General features: G+C 41.9%; 1 protein-coding gene across 1 annotated transcript; it reads right to left on the minus strand.

The window, feature by feature from the left end:
- Positions 1-48: 48 nt before the first annotated feature.
- On the minus strand, positions 49-20,007 carry LOC129848004 (activin receptor type-1B-like). The gene is made up of 9 exons (XM_055915556.1): positions 19,838-20,007; positions 5,782-6,027; positions 5,293-5,559; positions 4,826-5,056; positions 4,498-4,665; positions 3,936-4,092; positions 3,708-3,832; positions 3,317-3,447; positions 49-2,965 (listed from the first exon to the last, which is right to left on the minus strand). Exons 1-9 carry the CDS (start codon positions 19,926-19,928, stop codon positions 2,840-2,842), a joined length of 1,542 nt encoding a protein of 513 aa, XP_055771531.1. The 5' UTR covers positions 19,929-20,007; the 3' UTR covers positions 49-2,839.
- Between the last annotated feature and the right edge of the window lie 1,919 nt (positions 20,008-21,926).

The raw sequence follows: 21,926 nt of genomic DNA on the forward strand, positions 1-21,926 counted from the left end.
TTGCATTAATGTACATACTGGTATGTGTGAGTAAAATTAACACAAAACTTAGGAAAACAGTTGTATTATTACTCTATGCTATATACATGATTGGAAACAAGTCCTGAAAAGGTTCATGGTTTTAAAAGCTTGATTTCTGTCCAGATGTCTGGGTGTTCATAACACAGTGCAATACAACAGCATATCATACCACCCCTTAATAACAGTGTGTGCTCAAAACAAGGCCATAGACACATCCCAACCATGACATTTGCATAGGATCACTCCCTGACCAAAGACAGACAATCTCACCACACATCCGCCTAACAGTATGCAGACAAACACCCAGGTCCTGCCTCCCACTCACAGCCATAAACTTCAGGAAGAACATGTACACAGGCCGTGTCCTCTTGGACATCTCCCAAGAACTATATATATATATATACATAAAAAAAAAAAAGATACAGGTGAGTGTGACATGGTCATAAACTAACACAAATCAAATAAATACAGTATTTCCTGTGGAACAGCAGTGATAAGTATCAGTAGTATTTCTTTCTTCAACGGTTCAACCCCTGTCTGTATGTGCTATAGCCATACTGAATAAGCACCCTTTACAGAGGGTCTGGTGAATCCTCACTCTTACTTAGCTTTCTGAAAATGTGAAATCTGGGAAAGGTATTTACCTATCACTAAATGAGGAACTGTGATTAAAATGCTTACTGAACATATTAAACACCCTCTGCTTTCACTGGTATAATCTGCAGTAAAACAGTGAGGGGTGTTGAACTAGAACGGTTGTGGAGTTAGTAGTGCACACATGGGCCCTGCAGAGCCTTTTCTAGGAACTCACAGCAAACTGGCAGGATTAAGAACACAAGGAAAGAGGCTTTAGGTCCGCAGTACCTTTTTGAGATAGTGGTCAACAAAACAAAAAGCAAAAATTTTAACAGTACATAGTTTTCCTGAAAACATTTGGTGATATGATTTGACATGAAATAAATCATTATACAAACTATTTACAATTTGCATATCAAGGACATAAAATAGGTGGAGTAGAATTTAAGAATATGGAGTGGAATATTGACTCAAAATCAAATACTGCTCTATAGTAATGTGAGACATCAAATTGGAGGGACTCCGTATGCGCTTTCAATGACAGTGTACAATACAGTAGGAGATATTCCATTGGTTAATCAGTGGATGATTGACAGCACAAATAAGCCCCTCCCGTTGTCTGCCATCCAAGAACAGTTACCAGTGTTAAACTGTTGCAAATGAATCTAAAACATTATTCAAATATCAATGGAAACTCAAATCAAAAAGGGTAATCTATACAGATAACCACACTAACCATAAGGTGAGAGTGTGGTTAAGCTTGGCCCGGGAGAATATAACCTGAGGAGAAACGTACATGGAGATATTGTGAGGAAATAAAATATAATTCATAACAGCTACCCACCATTAGTGTGTATGTGCGCACACACCAAAAAAAATGGCTATACAGTCCGTCGTCATGAAAAACCATAGAGCCAGGTGTTTGTAACGACCATTCCTGCCTAAGTAGGCAATAGGAGTTACAAAACACAACATTGGTTGTTGTAATGGGAAACATAGTTGCTGTAAACCTATGTACTGGTAACCTGATCTCTGTGACTCACAGACCACTGCTCCCATAAATGATACATAACATGCCCACATAAATGAGGAAGACTTGGTCTTTATGGATTTTAAAATCAACTTCTCAGTGTGTATGTACGTACAACGGAGAGATTAGTATACAGTATTCAAAGACGGACCTCATCTTCCCCCTATATATACACACACACACTCCCTGACAAAATAAAACATTTGAATAACAGACCTCTGCCAACAGTGATTTAACATGGCATCAATACAGTATAAAGGCAAACAAATACATAGGTACTTGTGAATTGAATAAAAAATATTGTATAAAATTAAATTACACACATCCTCTTACTAACTACAGTTGTATACAGTATACACTGAGTGCACAAAACATTGTCTTTCCATGAGAGACTGACCAGCTGAATCCAGGGGAAAGTTATGATCCCTTATTGATGTCACTTCAATTAGTGTAGATGAAGGGGAGGAAACAGGTTAAAGAAGGATTTTTAAGCCTTGAGCCATGGATTGTATGTGTGCCATTCAAAGGGTGAATGGGCAAGACAAAGGCTTTTGAATAGCCTTTGAATAGCGTATGGTAGTAGGTGCCAGGCGCACCGGTTTGAGTGTGTCATGAACTGCAACGCTGCTGGGTTTATCCCGTGTGTATCAATATTGGTCAACCACCCAAAGGACATCCAGCCAACTTGACACAGTTGTGGGAAGCATTGGAGTCAACATGAATTGAGGCTGTTCTGAGGGCAAGAGGTGGGGGGGTGTTCCTCCCCAATATTAGGAAGGTGTTCTTAATGGTTTTGTACACTCAGTGTATATCCTGCCATTGAGATTAACATGGAAATAATCGGTAGTAGTAGTAGTAATATCAGTAATTGCAGTCAGCCATTTTAGTAGGAACAGAACGGAGAAGGGGGGCTGCAGGGACAGGTTTGGAGGTCAGAATGGTGGGATAGGTTGGGGGCAAGGGAAGGACAGGGGTTGTCAGTAGTTTTGGCTGAATAGACGAGGTAGGGTTTGTCACAACTCAGGCGGTGGTGGCTTTAAAAACAAAAACTGTCAGGAGAGTTATGTAATGTTTTTTTGTTTGTTTACATTTTCTTTCGTTAGCTTGTGAGTTCTTTGAAAAGACCCTGTCCCTCTATCTATCTCTCTCAGTATTCTTTAGTGCAGGACAGAGTCCCCAGTGCTCTCCTCAGTTCTTTGGGATAGGGCCCTCTCAGACTTTGATGTCCTCCTGGACACTCAGCTGGGACAGGGTCTTCTTGATGCGCAGGGAGGTGAGGCGGGCAGCTCCGTTGGCATACCAACACTCCCTCATGATCTTCCCCATCACACGCAGGGTCTTGGGGGATGGAGAGAGAAAATAGGAAGATAGATAAAGTACAGTGTTATATAAAGCTCAGGAAAATTGGACCAACGGTTGAGCGAACATGAGGAAAATGAGGTTAGAGGAAGTCATACAAGATAATATGGTGCAGATATGCACAAGGATAAATAAGCTTATCAAAACCACCAATGCATCCCCAGAGAACAAACTTGACAAATAAACATACTTCATGTAAAATACACCAGCATACAATTTAATACTTATAACAAACCAGTGACACTTTCATATTAGTGAGTGACTGCTGTGTTATCATAATAGGATTGTTTGATTGACCTCAAATGAACATGCATATCCAAGTGTCCCTACCTCGTAGCTCTGCCACCAGTTGGGCACGTTGGGCCGTAGCTTCTGGTCACACACCAGCTTCCTCATCTCCTCTATGGAGGGGTCAGAGGGCACCAGGTCAAAGTACGGTAGCTGGTACTCCTCATGGATACCTAGGGACAGAGGTCAAAGGTCCAATATCTGGGTTTCTAATCAATTGTGAATTAAACTTTTAACTACATTGAGAGATGCATCCCAAATGACACCATTCTCCTTATACAGTGCACTACCACTTGGAGACCTATGGGCCCTCGTCAAAAATAGTGCACTATACAGGGAGCCCTATGGGCCCTGGTCAAAAGTAGTTGACTATATAGGGAATAGGGTGCCATTTGTGACCAGCCATAGTGTGCTGAGGTGGAGCCTGTCTGACCTCCAGCGTTGCAGCGGCGTGCGATCTCCCAGTACACCAGGCCCAGAGCGTAGATGTCTGCACACTTAAACGAATCAAAATGCCTCATGTTGATGCTCTCATCCAGAACCTCAGGGGCCATGTACCTGACACAGAGAATATGTGTGTTTTTATTAAGCTGGGGTGGCATGAGGGTTGTAAGTTGAGAAACCAAGTACTTCTTAAGGTTGAGGACATGTGTGTTTGCACCTCTTTGTGCCCACTCTCTGGTTGGGGGCGATGTCTATGGTGTCGGTGGTGGACTCGTGGCGCACGGCCAGCCCCAGGTCAGCAATGGCACAGGTACTGTTTTTCTTCACCAGGATGTTCTTAGACTTGAGGTCCCGGTGGGCAATACCAGGCTTACCTAGAGGAGGGCCGAGAGAGTGAGCCTACCTGACAATTACTGCATTCCTGGCAATCAATGGAAGTCATGTAACTGATCATTAACATGTTCGTGTGAAACATGTGTTTTATGTTGTCCAATTCATTTGAATCAAACAATCATGGATATCTGCAGTATACCATTGTATGCTACAGCAGACAAAAATGTAAATGTTCTTCCAGAATGACATCAATAATTGACCTATCAAGGAACATCTCTGTTGGTCTGAGTCAGTGCACTCAACAGAGATGCTTTAGTTTAGAGGGGCTGCTGTGTAAGTCATATCGGGCAGATCCATAACCCTGACTCTGACCAGGCTGAATGGGAGAGCTGGCATTTCCTACCAGCTATGAAGCATGGCCTATATTTACAGAGGCACACCCTCACCCTGTGTGCCCAGGATCTCCATGTGCAGGTGTGCCAGGCCGCTGGCAGCAGACAGTGCCAGTTTGATCATTCCCTCGATGGTGATGGAGTAGCGGTTCAGGTAGTCAAACAGAGAGCCGTACTCGTGGTAGTCTGACACCAGCCACAGCTGGGTCCATGTGCCATTATCTATGACAGAAAGATTGTTGGACAATAAGTTCAGAGACCAATGTTCAGACCCTACACCTAATACAAAAAACTGACCTGAACACCAGAAACCTACAAGCAGTGTTCTTCGAAGGGGAATATTTGTTGTGATGTCATAGAACGACAGCCAGTATTTTGTTACCTTTGTTGTCGGCGGCGATGAATCCCAGGATATTTTCGTGGCGCAGCATGATGGTCTGGTAGATCTCGGCCTCGCGGAACCAGGAGCGTTCCTCTCTGGACGAAAAGATCTTCACTGCCACGTCTCCTCCTCTCCAGCGGCCGCGCCACACTTCCCCGAAACGCCCTTTCCCTATAATCTCCTGCAGCACAATGGTCCTGGCCACTGTTCGCTGGACAAACAGAGGGAGGCCTGCACAGAGACAGAGGACGGAGAGGACCAAGGCATACAGGACACAGAGACAAAAAGAAAGAGGACTATACAGTTAGACAATCACATTGTGACATGCCTAATATCAACCACATTTCCCCCTATGCATTTTGTTTTCTTCTATGGAAGACATTATTAAAGCTACAGCCACTAATCTCTTTTTTTCCCTGTTTTGTGACTGCTTGAGTTGATCAGAGCCCTAGCGTTGCAGTACTGACCGGAGCCTGATCCAGAGGTGGACATGTCGTAGATGAGGTCCTGCAGGGTCTTGTCCTTGGCCATGTAGAGGTGGTCACAGGAGGGTTCCTCCACCTCCAGCCTCTGCCTGTGGCTGTAGGCCCGCTGGTGGTACTGGAACAGGAACACACCCATGATTAGCAGCACACACAGCAGGCAGACGGGCCCTGCGACCACTGCTACCAGCTCCACTGGACCCCATTTACCATCAAGGCCAAAGACGCCCCCCAGGCCTGGCCGAGACGTCACTGAGAGAGGGAAGAGAAAGAAATCAGACTAAATACATATTTCACATTTCATGAGTGAACATAACACAATTCACTGAACTGTGTTTGAGACCCTTGTCCTCTATTGTAGCAGACATCCTAGCCCTGTGGTTCGTAACGTGAGGGTGTGCAACCTGGGACATGTGCTTGTGTGTGGCGGTATACAGCTTATATTCCATGGTCGAGGTCGAGAGAGACACTCACCAGAGGTTACTTTGAGGTCGAGGCTGTTGCAGTAGTTAGTGTAGCAGCAGTGTGTGTAGAGGAGGCCCTCAGCGCTCAGGCAGTAGAAGGGCTGGCCCGGGGGCACCAGTTTGTCCCGGGTGATGCAGATACGGATGTGCTGCTCCAGCCCATTGATGAAGGACGTGGAGGCCATGCAGGCCCCGTCTGTCTCACACCGGGAGCCAGTCTTCTCACACTGGGCTGTGGTGCAGTTACACCACAAAGCTGTACACAGAGACAGAGAGAGAGATGATTTCAATATTTTGGAATAATGGTTTGGGTAAAGTCAAAACACTCTCAAAGCTGTAATTTCATAAGAAGTTGTGCTGGCACTGCCACATAAAAAAACATTTCAAGACAAATTTCACTCCACTGTATGAGATGCAAGTATATATACAGCAGAGGGCGCTCATAGACAGCAGCAGTACCACACAGGGGCCCTTTGACCTGATGAAGATCCTTGCTGGATCAAAATGTTGTTTTGTGGTGGAGCTTCAGTGTGATCTATTTATTTTATACTGACACCAACTTGTCCTATGATCATACCCCTGTAAGATAAAGCATTGGACTACAGAAAAAAAAGAAAAAAAAAAGGTTCACTGTGTTTATTACATTTTTCCTCCAAATGAACAACACCATTTCCCAGAGAATACCCAAACAATTTCAGCTTTTCTCTTGGAGAAAATCAGACAGACGTCAACACTACTTTTTGTTCTTTGACCTCGAGCCACACACATTGCATTTCTAAGGGCACGTTGAAATAATAGCCAGTGAGTTTATTCGAAAATAGCCTGAGATTTTAAAGAGAAATATATCTCCTTTTGATAAAGCTGGTAGCATGCTCCATCAGGATAGAGAAGGCACCAGAGAATGATTCAACATCTTGAGTATTTTGGGTCGCAGGGACTAGGACTAAGTTGACATTGTGCAAATCTCTAGTCGTTGAAGAGGTAAACAACCCTTTAGTTTGACGAACCTTTAACAATCTTTTGAACTATACCTCTCAGAAACGTTTCAATTATTTACCATGCCCCAAATGGTATAATTTCACAAAACAAAGCAGACGCAGAAAAGTGTGTTGTTTGAAACCATTCCAGATGGGGACAAACATGTTTTTAACCCAAACGGTGACAAAATGTACCCTATTAGCTAATGGTGTTTTTAACATCACAAGAGTACAACAAGACAGCACAACACCCTACCCTACAGAGGTGGTTCATCCTGGAAATAGAGTATCAACGGTAATCAAACTACGCGCCAAAGCTGGCCATTTCAAAAAGACACGTTCAGCGGCAGGCCGGGAAACAATTATAACCATTCCAGAGATGGATTGAGATCTCTACTTGGAAATAACACGATTTTGCATGGACATTGGCAGTCTGGTGCCAGGGCAACAACCTCTCCCTCAATGTGACCAAGACAAAGGAGCTGATCGTGGACTACAGGAAAAGGCGGGCCAAACAGGCCCCCATTCACATCAACGGGGCTGTAGTGGAGCGAGTCGAGAATCTTAAAGTTCCTTGCTGTCCACATCACCAACGAACTATCATGGTCCAAACACACCAAGACAGTCGTGAAGAAGGCACGACTTCCCCCTCAGGAGACTGAAAAGATTTGGCATGGGTCCACAGATCCTCAAAAAGTTCTACATCGGCACCATCCTGACAGGTTGCATCACTGCCTTGTATGACAACTGCTCGGCATCTGACCGTAAGGTGCTACAGAGGGTAGTGCGTACGGCCCAGTACATCCCTTTGGCCAAGCTTCCTGCAATCCAGGACATATATAATAGCCGGTGTCAGAGGAAAGCCCATAAAATTGTCAGAGAGTCAGACTGTTTTCTCTGCTACCGCATGACAAGTGGTATCGGAGCGCCAAGTCTAGGACCAAAAGGCTCCTTAACAACTTCTACCCCCAAGCCATAAGACTGTTGAACAATTAATCAAATGGCCACCGGACTATTACCTTGACCTCCCCCTCATTTGTTTTGTACACTGCTGCTACTCGCTGTTTATCTATGCATAGTCACTTTACCCCTACCTACATGTACAGATTACCTCAACTAACCTGTACCCCTGCACACTGACTCGGTACCGGTGCCCCCTGTCTATACCCTCGTTATTGTGTTACTTTATTACTTTGTTTTTGAAAATGTATTCTATTTTTTACTTTAGTTTATTTGGTAGATATTTTCTTAACTCTTCTTGAACTGCACTGTTGGTTAAGGGCTTGTAAGTAAGCATTTCACAGTAAGGTCTATATTTGTTGTATTCGGCGCATGTGACAAATAAAGTTTTATTTGATTTCACATTGAGGGCTTCCACTATTTTAAAGTAGAAAACTAGGTGGGGATTCCTAACTTTTGAGTGATCAGCCAATGATAAGAGAATTGTATTTTTCTTTCAAATTGGTTTGCCTAGTTTGTAAATGGCTTTAAGCTATATCACCGCCATCTGGTGACACACAAGATTTGGTTCAAGACTCCAGTATTGCAAGTAGCAGTAAATCACAAACATTAGCTTTACATTTTTTTGAAAACAGCAAAAGAATAAGAAAATACACAACATTAAAATGGAGATAGCTCTAATGGCGTTGCCCATGCTATTACAGATGCCATAATGGCACAGATACAAAGTTGAGTACCTCTTTCCCTCTCTAGGATTCTAATCTCTCACAAGAATACAGTTCTGTTTTAAAAAGGCCAGCTTGCTACAGATTTTCATGATTCCTCTCCTCCTAATTAGCCTATTGTCCACAAGTTCCATAACTAGCTAGCTAGAGCAAGTAATGTTAGCTAGTTCAAGATAATGTTCTAAATTGGACAGAGCCTTCATTTATTGCTAGCTAAGGAGAAAATAAAGATTTGAGTGATGAGCAGAACTTATCACAAAGTAAAAATGTAGGTAAGTTACCATTTTCTAGCTTACTTTTGTGACTGACTTTCCTTCACTGCCATAAACTGTTGTTAATAACCTGCACCTCATGTAACTATTTCACATTGAACTCCGAGCCTGAAACAGGTGTTTGGATAAAAATCACACAATATCAACCCAGTTCAGTAGACTTGTATGGGGAGCATGAGAGATTTTCACAGGTCTGTCAGACAGCAAGGTCAGCACAGCAGGCAGTGAGGTCTCTTTGGGTGAACCAGATCAGAGAGGACACACACACACATTGAATGAGAAGCAATTTGACAAGTTATTGCACATTGCAGACATCACAAGAAAGCTCAAAGACATCTGGGTAATTTGATACTCTCAACATACAGGCTCTATAATGGTAGACATACACGGAGGGAAGTGAGGTTCAAAGACAAAAGGTCTCTCTGTTTAGTGCAGACAGCTTGCTTTTAAATAGTGGTGTTCTACTGACAGTGTTACTATAATCAGAAGTGGACTTTGCCCATACAATTTCATAATCCTTAATCAACATCACATTGGTCCTTTGTGTGGCGATTACAGGGAATTTGACCAACCCAGACTGAGCTGAGATCAGTGGGGGTAGGGGAGTGAACCCAGAATGTAGTTGTTGGGATAAGCCATCCTCCAGGTCAGCTTCCTGTGTACAGGGAGGGGTGATAAGACGAAAGGGGGAACCTCTAAAGTTTTTAGGAGTTTGTGGTCTGTACTGGAGGTTTGGGATTAGTCCCAGGCAGCCTAGTCCTGAAAACTAGGACAGGGGAGGTAAAAAAAAGAGAAGGGGCGTACAATGTGTTTTAAACCCCTGCGGTGAGGGCTTTTGGGGCGAGTTGTAGTAGTGGTTTGTACAGAGGAGTGGGTTGACTTGTGTGAGCAGCTGCAGCTGTCATTAACCCAGTCTAGACAGTGACTGCCTCAGTGAAATTTTGGATAATTGAATTTCATTAGGGCACCGAGGCTGACATGGTGTGAAATTCCGATATTTTATTTCTTCCATCATAGTCTGTAAATGACCTCAATGTAAACACCAGACCCTCTGTTGCATTTGTATTTCCCACACAACACACATTCCCAGGAATGAAGGAAACATGAGCTTTTTGGTTTCCAGAAGGTTCATCCTTTTGCAAATTGATTGATTAATAGGCTTAATGTTGATAGGAGCTTAAAAGTACAACCAGAACCCTGTGAAGACAAGGCTTCAAAAACATGGATAGCTACAGTAAAGTAGTGAGAAATGAAAGGTGATTATTACTTGCTGACATTCTGTAAACTGGGGTTGAGGTTGGAGGTGTTACTCTAGACGAGGGCGGCGGAAAGAGCTCTGCACGAAGCAGGCAGCACTCAGACAGGGAATAACTGATTAAGACACCCAGACTCCACCAGGCAGAAGACAAAAAAACACACCACTGTACTCACCCCATCCCCTACCTCCCCGACTATCCCACTCCGATCGATACACAGGAAGTATGTGTGTGTGCTTGTGCACATGCTTCTGCATCTGGGCTCCAAGTCTTCTGATTCTATAGCAAAAGCTAGTTGGCTTTCTAGACACAGGTTCAGTGATCTTAAGCAGGCAGTGTGTTTCTCAAACAGTACTTAATCCGTGAGAATGTTTGGAGGCATGTTTATGTTCACATGTTGGATTGCCCATTGAGGCAAGACTACAATCCTGAGAAACTCTGATTAGAATGTTTTCTAATACTAGATCGGTGAGAACATGTAGTGCTATGCTGGAACAAAATATGTTTCCATGTCGATCAATCAAGGCCATAGCGAGGTCTGTTCAAAGAGTTCCCATTTTTAAAACAGACAGTAAAACCTGATAGTTAATAGCTAGGAGGCCCAAACTTGTATATGGTTATAATAATTATGATAATTACTATTATTATTATTATTAGGTGAGTGTTTATATTGTCCTATTTCAAGGGCATATTGGTGGATTTTTCACCTTGTCAGCTCGGGGATTCAAACGTGTAACTTATTGGCCCAATGCTCTAGATACTAGGCTACCTGACACCCAGATTAGATTTCCCCCCTTAGTTATAGTGCCTATGGGAGTCTGGCCTCAGATACTCCAAGGACTCCCTAACACAGATGTACTTGGAGTTCAGACAGGATGCATAGTCTCAATTTGAGGGGGGGAAAAAACATGGAAAAATCAATGAGTGACTACAGAAGATTCGATAATACAGTTATAGATAATACTCATAGAAATGAGATAAGGAAAAACAGACAAGGAAAAACAGACCTCTTTAAATGACTGAATGACTCATGTAGTAAAAAGATAATGCTGCAAGCATTTTACGAATGCATGTCTCAATGTAATTACATGGCCGCTTCCCAAATCCCATGAACTACGTTTTCTTATCTTACTGCCTAGGCAAGCTCCCTTGTTGTCCAGCTCCTCCCTTCCCATCCTATGTCTAAATCCCTTTCCAAATATCACAAACCCAGGGAACGTGACTTGGTCAGTCACTGTAACCTCTCTTCGTCAAACATCTCAATCATACTGTTTCTCACACAATATCCTGTTTGCCTTTAAGCTTCCTTACTCTGATGCGGTTTATCAACAGGCACGTACATGCCAAATTAAAAGGCCAGGGATTTTTTATATTTTCTTTAAAAAAAGTGAATGAACCCTTTCACCTCCCAACCTTGGCACAAGGAACAGCTGTGGTTTAAAGCTTCCCCTGGGCTTGAGCGAAGTAATAATTCATTTGAGGGCTTTTATTTGGTGTGGTTTAGAAATTAACACACGCACACCCACCTGCCCGTTTGTGTCTGAGGGGTCTTTCAGTTTCAGCTACTATGCTGTGGTAGGACTATTCTCATTTACGTCAGAAGGGAAACAACATTTCTTAATGACATGTAGCCTTGACTCATACAGACTACACACACACACACTGTAAAAGGACATCACTAGATTATGCATTGGTGTGAGCCTATTATATATATATATATATATATATTGTTATCTTATACATGAGAGCATTTCAATTCGACCCCAATGTGTACATTTCAAAAGGCAAAAATATGAGTTTGCATTTATGGGTCTATTTGAAGTCATATTTAGGCTAACTATGTACAGTACCAATCAAAAGTTGGGACACACCTACACATTCAAGGGTTTTTCTTTATTGTTAGTGTTTTCTACAATGTAGAATCATATTGAAGACATCAAAACCATGAAATACATCTAATAACCAAAAAGTGTTCAACAAATCAAAATATATTTTATACGTGAGATTCTTCAAAGTAGCCACCCTTTGCCTGGATTACAGCTTTGCACACATTACATTCTCTCAACCAGCTTCACCTGGTATGCTTTTCCAACCGTCTTGAAGGTGTTCCCACATATGCTGAGCACTTGTTGTCCTACTCATCCCAAACGATCTCATTTGGGTTGAGTTTGGGTGATTGTGGAGGCCAGGTCATCTGATGCAGCCCTCCATCACTCTCCTTCTTGGTCAAATAGCCCTTACACAGCCTGGAGGTGTGTTGGGTCATTGTCCTATTGAAAAACAAATGATAGTTCCACTAAAACAAACCAGATGGGAGGGCGTATCGCTGCAGAATGCTGTGGTAGCCATGCTGGTTAAGTGTGCCTTGAATTCTAAATAAATCACAGAGTGCCACCAGCAAAGCACCCCACACCTCCTCCATACTTCAAGAGGGGAACCACACATGCAAAAGACATCCGTTCACCTACTCTGCATCTCACAAAGACACGGTGGTTGGAAGCAAAAATCTCACAATTGGACTCAGACCAAAGAACAGATTTCCACCGGTCTAATGTCAATTGTTCCTGTTTCTTGGCCCAAGCAAGTCTCTTCTTCTTATTGGTGTCCTTTAGTAGTTGTTGCTTTGCAGCAATTCGACCATGAAGGCCTGATTCAAGCAGTCTCCTCTGAACAGTTGATGTTGAGATGTGTCTGTTAGTTGAACTCTGTGAAGAATTTATTTAGGCTGCAATGTCTGAGGTGCAGTTATCTCTAATGAACTTTCCCTCTGCAGCAGAGGTAACTCTGGATCTTCCATTCCTGTGGTAGTCCTCATGAGATACAGTTTCATCATAGCGTTTGATGTTTTTGCGACTGCACTTGAAGAAACTTTCCGAATTGACTGACCTTCATGTCTTAAAATAATGATGGACTGTCGTTTCTCTTTGCTTATTTGAGTTGTTCTTGCCATAATATGGACTTGGTCTTTTACCAAATAGGGCTATCTTCTGTATACCACCCCTACCTTGTCACAATAACTGATTGTCTCAAACACATTACGAAGGAAAGAAATTCCACAAATTCACTTTTAACAAGGCACACCTGTTCATTGAAATGCATTCCAGGTGACTACCTCATAAAGCTGGTTGAGAGAATGCCAAGAGTGTGCAAAGCAGTCATCAAGGCTGGGGGGGGCTTTCATATTTTGATTTGTTTAGCACTTTTTTGGTTACTACATCATTCCATGTGTTATTTCATAGTTTTGATGTCTTCACTATTATTCTACAATGTAGAAAATAGTAAAACTAATGAAAAAGCCTATAAAGTGTCCAAACTTTTGACTGGTACTGTCAATTATTTTACCATTGGGGTGATTACGATGCTGGACAGTGCCATGGCACCTTTTGGACATTTGACATCCAGTCACACCTCAGACCTTCTTTGCACACACACACACACGCCGTGATCCAGCACACATGAACTCAAGGTTGTTATTTTATGTTGTTATTTAATTTGTATAATTTTTGATGAAAGTTTCACAACATGTATTTTTGCCATTAAGTTTAATAAAGCACTTTAAAAAGGAAATATGGCTTATATAAATATAGATGCAAGTATTTTAGATAAAATGGGAGGACCTTGATGAGATTTCAAATACACACCACAAACTGCATCTGTGTTATTGTACCGGATCTGAGCGCAGATCTGAGTACACACAGACACACCACACAAGTACACACGTCAAGTGGCCCTGTGCTGAATGTGTGGCAAGGTTATTCATTGGCACTATAGTAAAACATATATAATACATAGGCTATACAACTTACAATTTATACACAGACAGGCTGGCTAGGCCTGACTTGGGAGAAAGGAGGTGGTGTAGAAGTAGAGTGAGAGGAAATGTTTTCAACAGCACATGTTTTTTTGCTCAGTTTTTAGAGAATGCTGTGATGTGTCAAGACTGTTGAAGAAATAGTGTGGCAGAACAAAACCTTGAGGACTATGGTTGTGTTAAAAGCGGGGGTTTGGCGTGTTACTAAAGTCAAGCACAGTACAGGTATTGTTTGGCGACAGGGCTCTGAAGGGAGTGGGGGAGGGAGAGAGGAGAAAAAGGGTACAGTAGAGAGAAGGAGAAAAAAGGCTAACTGTGCACATTGTATTGCTTTGTACATTGTGATGTAGCCTAAGGACACTTCACTTTAAATGTATGGCAAACAAAAAAATACAACTCTGTTGACTACAATGACTACTTTAAACATTTTGCAACACTTTTACTGGAAGAACTGTGCAGATGCAAAGTTGGGTAACATAATTTCAGTAAAATCGCCCTGTTTTTTTTATTCATAATTATGGATATGAAAGCAAGGCTCTGAATGCAGGGCTCTACAGTGTGACCATTTTACTCAAATATGCACCTGAATATCTAGGAGCACCAGTGCGCCTAGAAAAATTAAAGGTCCTAAACTGTCATTCTGAAAATAACTTTTTTTTCCTATACTACCAGGTAGTTTGAAAAGACAGGCTGAATGGGCAGGGAGCTTCAGTACAGTAAAGTCGTGTATAGTTCAGTACATTATAGTGTACTCAACTCTAATGTGCTCTTCTGTGTACTGTACTGAATACCCCACCCTACAGTGAAAGACTTTCAGCGTCCGGTGTCGATTGGTGCTCAGTGGGTGAGGATGCAGGTTACAGTAAATGGAAAGATGGGACTCATGGGTAGGTAGGTGTCGGAAAAGGTGACATTAATTGGAGAGAGAGAGATATGAACAAAACAGTATGCCAGTGAAAGGGAGGACAGTAGTGACCCAACTGTGGTTTGTGACTACTATGATTTCCCATTGTAGCCACTCAATTGCAGAAATTCTGTTACCAATGTTTTCATAAATTCTGTTGAGTTTTAATCAATTAATAATTCATAAACACAACTGATATCAGTAAAAACACTATAACTAATTGATAGGTTTACCTTTACTTGTTACTTCTGTGAACTTTTATTAGGGTCATTCCACCTCAAAAAGCCCAAGAAAGACACCCACCATTTCAGATGTTTAAAAGAAATTATAATTTGTTTTATCCCCTTTTCTCCCCAATTTTGTGATATCCAATTAGTAGTTACAGTCTTGTCCCATCACTGCAACTCCTCTACGGACTCGGGAGAGGCCAAGGACGAAAGCCACACGTCAATGTGTAGGAGGAAACACCGTCCAGCTGGCGACCAAAGTCAGCTTGATGTCACCCGGCCCTCCAGGAGTCACTAGAGTGCGATGGGACCAGGAAATCCCGGCTGGCCAAACCCTCCCCTAACCCGGACGACGCTGGGCCAATTGTGAGCCGCCTCACGGGTCCTCTGGTCACAGCCGGCAGTGACATAGCCAGGGATCGAACGCGGGTCTGTAATGACACCTCAAGCGCTGCGATGCAGTGCCTTAAACTGCTGCGCCACTCGGGAGGCCCCTCCATTTCAGATTGTTCTGAAATTGTTTCTGTAGTTAGAAACAATTGAGATTAGCATTCCTGCAACATTATTTTGTTGAAATATAACTTGATCTGAGGAATTAAGCTAATTGATTGGACCCAAATTGGTAATATAACATTCAATAAATATTATACATAATATCTGATTTGGACCCAAAGCATTTAACAATAGCTAAGTTTCCATCAAATTGGCGACAGATTTTCATGTGAAAATTTCCCACCGGAAATGCGTTTCCATCAAATTGACTTGAGGATAAAAGGCTTTGCGTGATGACCTAGTGCACACAAACACCTTTTGCAATTAAATGTGTTTCCATCGCATTTTCATGGTTTTCAAAAAAAATAAAAAAAAATAAAAGGTTTTGTTATATAGTGAGTGTGCCCACTCTGGTATTGAAACTCTGGGCTAGAGCACATGTGCCATCTGTAGCCTAATAAACTGCATCCTTTTCCAACAAGTTGTAGTGGGAGGTCCACACGTTTTCGCATGCCTCTAATTATATTTCGATGTGATTATTATTTCAATATTTGCTCATAAAAGCTTTTCCACCGACATTTCTCCCATAATTAATTTTACTGACACAAAAATACCTCATCTTGTCTACTGTGTTTTGTTTTGTCGACATTTGGAAAGTTTACCATTAGGCCAGTCATACATTTTTTTATCCGACATGTACTTTACTGGCTAAAGAAATGTTGGATGGCACTTGTCATTTGTCATCTCCCGTCTGGATTACTGCAACTCGCTGTTGGCTGGGCTCCCTGCCTGTGCCATTAAACCCCTACAACTCATCCAGAACGCCGCAGCCCGTCTGGTGTTCAACCTTCCCAAGTTCTCTCACGTCACCCCGCTCCTCCGCTCTCTCCACTGGCTTCCAGTTGAAGCTCGCATCCGCTACAAGACCATGGTGCTTGCCTACGGAGCTGTGAGGGGAACGGCACCTCAGTACCTTCAGGCTCTGATCAGGCCCTACACCCAAACAAGGGCACTGCGTTCATCCACCTCTGGCCTGCTCGCCTCCCTACCACTGAGGAAGTACAGTTCCCGCTCAGCCCAGTCAAAACTGTTCGCTGCTCTGGCACCCCAATGGTGGAACAAACTCCCTCACGACGCCAGGACAGCGGAGTCAATCACCACCTTCCGGAGACACCTGAAACCCCACCTCTTCAAGGAATACCTAGGATAGGATAAAGCAATCATTCTGCCCCCCCCCCCCCCCCTTAAAAGATTTAGATGCACTATTGTAAAGTGGCTGTTCCACTGGATGTCATAAGGTGAATGCACCAATTTGTAAGTCGCTCTGGATAAGAGCGTCTGCTAAATGACTTAAATGTAATGTAAATGGATGGAAACCTGGTTAATGGATAAGACACGGGGATTACAAATAAATGGTCAAAAGCTACCCACACCAATCAGTATGGAGCTGCAGCTTGGAGTATTGTTTCTAGTATTTATTCCGAGTGAATTTTTCCCCTTGTTCAGAGGAATTAGTAATTGACATTGTTAGGTTTATATCCAATCCTACATTCTGATATTACCAGGTTCTGACCACTGTTCCTGCTAGACGGCGAATTTTTAAAAAGATTCTTGGTGTGGTATCACAGCTCCCCCTTGCAGTGTAAGGCTCCGTGGCGAAACTGATGCCGTATACTTAAAATGTTTCCAAACTTTGCATCGTATTTAGTGCCGCCAGAGTCTGTCAATAGAAAAAGAGGTTACCAAACCACAGAACAAGATGAAAATGTGGTTTTAGGCAATGAATTTATGGAATAACTAGTGACTTGTAAACAATTAGTACTCACTTATAGGAATGAATAGGCCTATTGGAATAGTAAAGTTAAATAATACACATTATATGACTGTTGCCTCTCGTTTTAGTTTGTGATGGTAATTACATTTGTTTTTGATGATGATTATTAGGTTGAGGTGGCTAGCGACAGTATCTTCAACCTAGGGTGCGTTCATAAATTCACTCTGGCTATCTACTTGGATTTCAGAGCACTCTCGTCTGAGTGTGCCAGAGCGCAGAATAATTGATGAATTTACGAACGCTCAACACCCATTGAATATGGCCGGTGTCAGTAAACATCGGGAAAAAAGCTTAATTAAAATTGTTGCCAGCAGCACAGTTATAGCCACCAATGCTCTGGATAACATGAAAACAGCCTAATCAGCTCTGCTAGCAAGCTAGGGTGCGTTCGTAAATTCACTTTGGAGTGACAAAGAGTGCCCAGAGTGTGCTCTGGTCGTTCGTAAATTCAGAGCGTTGCCAGATTGACAACGTTAGCTTGGGTGCTTTAATGCGGTTGTGAGGTCAGAACGCGGATCAAACCTACTCCTCCGTCAGAGCGTCCAGTGTGCACTCTGAACGCTCCAACAGCGAAACGTTCTGAATTTAAGAACTGACAACCTCTGAATTTACAAACGCCCTGTGCGCACTCTGGCACTCCAGATTGAATTTACGAACACACCCCTACCGTAATCTTGCAGCTCTTTAGCTAGCTAGCAACTCTGTAAACTAGCTTGACTTGCTAGAAAATTAGATAAACAAGTTGAGGAAACTAAACAAAACATGTTTTATTATCACCTGAAACAATGTTTGTCTTGAATGAAAAGGTCATATTTTGCAATGTCCCAAAATAAATGCAATCTCTGACAAGAAACTAGGCTCTCCTCCATCTTGTCTTGTTGTGAAACCCTATGCTCGCTGTCCAGTAGTAGCGGAACGAGATTGCGTGAAGATGACGTATAGCATAATGAAATACATCACGATGTGTATGGGGCATAACTTTCCACAGAGTTAAATTATTTTCCAGAGAAGGCATAGAGAAAAATATGCCTAATGTCATTGATCACATCAACAATGGGTTTATCCAACTCATAATGGTAAACTAGATCATCCTAGAGTTAGTTACTTAACTTTGCAGACTCAACAGAAAAAGCATATAGAAAAGGACATGTTTAAATGGGTATATTAGGCTAAGTGACAAAAGTTGAGAAGAGCAATCAAATAGGCCCACAGAAAGAAACAGGATTTAAAAAGTTGAAATAGGCTGAAACTTTCACAATAAGTCAGTTGTAAAGAGAAGCTGTGATAATTTAGTCCATGCTTTTAACACCATTCACTTCAGTAGATTAGATAACAAACTGGAAAATCTCCATTATCCCATTGTTGGGCATTTTTAATCTCCATACATGGATACAACCGAGCCCCCTGCCCTGCCCAGAGAAAAAGGTCCATATACATGCAATCTGTATTTACACTGTTGGACACTCTTTTGAAGACACAAGCGCCCATGTTGAAGACACATATCATCCATGTTATTCAAACATTATGAGTTCACGATCAAGGGCTTTTTAAAAGAGACTAGGACCGAGTGTTTATAGACCTTCCAGCCTCTTATCTCTACATGTACGAAAAACGCTAAAGGCCATGGAGAGGGAGAACTGAGGCCGAGTTCTGTTTACTCATTTATGCTTTTCATAAATTAATATTTTATCCAGTAATGATAAACTAACTCAGGCTGATTGGTAGAACAACACACAATGGCCCGTTTCGCAATGTACTGCAGCTCTTCAAAGCTAAATAGGTCAGCCTCAGACTCCAGCTTGCTAAACCATTGTGTTGTGGTCTCAGGAAAAGCGTTTAGAGCTGCACTTTAAAACCACGACACTAGCTGTCTTGTTTGCAAAGTTTAGAATTCACATACTAAAAATAAACAGCTAAAAAACAGATTTTCACAGGAAATGATGACAAAAACATAAGGTCAAATTTGGGAATAAGGAACTCATACCTTACTTGATGAGGAATCTGAGCGAGCAGATTTAAATGCTTTGATATTGAATATTATGTGGTAGTTTATGATAAATAAATAAACCAATATTTCCATATTCGTTTTTGAGAATACAGCAAATTAATTAAACTTTGATTAGATTACTCAAGGCAATTTGTTAAACCACTGCTGTTGGAATCTTGAATTGTATCAAGGAATGGTGGAAGGTCCTTGGTAGACAACCTTGGCTGTTCATCCCAAATCCTAAAAATGGTGTTATGTTTGAGATGTTTACTAACGCGATCCAAGTATCCATCCAATTAGCTTCTAACTGGCCAGAGAACTAACGTTATGCTATTCTCAAACAGTTAGTTAGTTAGTTAGCTAGCTAGCTAGCTATAAAGCATATTTAAACATAACGTCAAACAGTGTAGGTAGCTAGCTAGCTGATTCTCTTATTTTCATCTCTATTGCAATACTATTAGCCGTGAACAATCAGGTTAAATTAGCTAACTCGACTTGCTTGATACCAAATCCGTGCGCCATGTTGTGCTATTACTAAGCAATGTAAATTCCATTCACAAAACGAGCAAGTAAATACACACTGGCGGAATAAAAACTTAATCGGAAAAACATTACACTTACCATCATAAGTTCCGAATATGCAAACCAGGACGAGAATAATTAACAAAATTAGATTCTTAGCCATGATCGCTATATTCCCATTGCATTGCATTAATATTTGGGTTAGTGGTGTGGTATTGACAGCGGAGCGGGCATATAACACACAGCTCCAGTCAGACAACAGACAGACAGACACGTTAAAGGGGGTGAGTGGAGGATTTAAAGGGAAGTAATGACTAACTAGTTCTTATTATGAGGTATGTCGATAAAAAAAAGTTGGTAGGCCCTCTAGAAAGCACAATGTAAAGTTTGTATTATCTGGTCAAGGCTTAAAACGTAGACTTTTAAAATCTGGTGGTTTACATATTGAATATGCCTTTAACCTTGTAGCTATACACCATGTACCACACACATAATATACATTTATATGATCTCTATGATACCCATGGGGGACGGTGGGCGCAACTTTCACTGGGGACGGGAACGGGGGACATGACCCCCCACATGAAATTGCATTTTTGTCCCCCCTAGCCTTATTTCATTCCACTTGCGATACAAAGTGGGGTGTACTTTAGGACCATGCGGACGCCTCAGAACGCTCGGGTAGGTTGTGAGTGGTATGGATTTAGGACCGCACAGACACCACCTGTGTGAAGGCAAAGCTTCTGAAAGGATGGTGTATAGGACCAGCACAGGAGAGATGAACAGTGGCAGCTGTTGTCTGTGTTGTGCTTTTTCTCCGAGTTGAAAAAGCAAGGAGAGTAGAAACTGCCTACTCTTTAGTTGACTGATCTAGCTGGCAAGGGAACTGCAATTTGACAGAAAATAAAGTGTTATTCCCAGCGCTGAGCTAGTAGTGTAACTGAAATTTGAATTCAGCTAACGTTTCATTGCCTTTCGACTGAAGTGAATGAACTACTAGCAATTCATTAAATTATATAATATAATTAAATTATATAATAGATTGTGTAGAAATGCAGGAAATTAGCTTTAGATGTCCCCAAAAATGGGAGGACCCCAGACCCCACACCAAGTTATGTCCCTCCCATGTCTAAAACCAAAGTTGTGCCCCTGATGATACCTATACCACATCCCTTAGCAGACTATGCTACTGAACTTCTGAAAAATGAGCAGTGTGAGTGTATTGACATTGACACTATACATTTAGAAAAGAGGACACAGAAACCAAATCCATCTTTCCTCCTAGACATCACTTCCTCCTAGACACCGAAACGTGCCTTTAGGCTGGATGCAGTACAGTAATTAGTCCGTTCTCATTGTATTGTGTTACATTGTAGAGGCATCAGAGTTACCTCATACTGTCCTTCCACTCAGCCCCACCTTGGGTTGATGTATGCGTTGACAGTAGAAGAGGGTGTGGCCCTGCTCACGTATGTCACCCATGCTAGTTTTATCCAGTTTATTCTATCTATCTATCTATCTATCTATCTATCTATCTATCTATCTATCTATCTATCTATCTATCTATCTATCTATCTATCTATCTATCTATCTATCTATCTATCTATCACACACAGAAACAGACAGACAGACACAAACACACACGCACACACACACAATTGCTGCACACATTCAAAAATAGTTTTTCACTTCATAGAAAGTATCCAGTATTAGGCTATTTAATGCAGTCATAAAGAACAGTATAGTGTTCAATGCAATGCAACTCTGTCTTGCTGTATGTATCCTCCCAACATGCCTCTTGCAACCCAAAATACGATTACCATCTAGATGACAAACACAGTGAAGCACTCGTGATCTTTATCGCTCTCTCATTTTTTTAAAATAGAAGGAAACTCTCTTTTACTCTATAACTCTCCATGTGTCCAGCAGTCAAATAATAAAAAGTGCAGCAATTTACTGGAAATAAAGTTTGTAATCTCTTTGCTTAATTAAATCAGTCATCCATGATTATTGACCATACTATAGACTAATTACATTTGTAAGTATTTGTTTATAGATTGAACTCTTTTGAATTAGCTCTAGACCATAATATAGTGTGTCCTCCACCTTGATAGGGTTATTGGTCTGCACATTATGCACATGCCCCTGGCTCCCTGTCAACTCCCAGTTGCCAGACTGACAGACTGAC

Source organism: Salvelinus fontinalis, chromosome 3 (assembly GCF_029448725.1).
Source record: "Salvelinus fontinalis isolate EN_2023a chromosome 3, ASM2944872v1, whole genome shotgun sequence".
NCBI classification, from domain to species: domain Eukaryota; kingdom Metazoa; phylum Chordata; class Actinopteri; order Salmoniformes; family Salmonidae; genus Salvelinus; species Salvelinus fontinalis.

Bases quoted from the DNA above. Each gene is read 5' to 3' on its own strand.
- LOC129848004 (XM_055915556.1), bottom strand. From the start codon at position 19,928: ATGCAATGCAATGGGAATATAGCGATCATGGCTAAGAATCTAATTTTG. The intron at 4,093-4,497 runs GTGAGGGTGTGC...GCCCTCCTCTAG, and splicing joins GGAGATCCTGGGCACACAGG to GTAAGCCTGGTATTGCCCAC. The intron at 3,448-3,707 runs GTCAGACAGGCT...CTCTGTCCCTAG, and splicing joins ACGCCGCTGCAACGCTGGAG to GTATCCATGAGGAGTACCAG.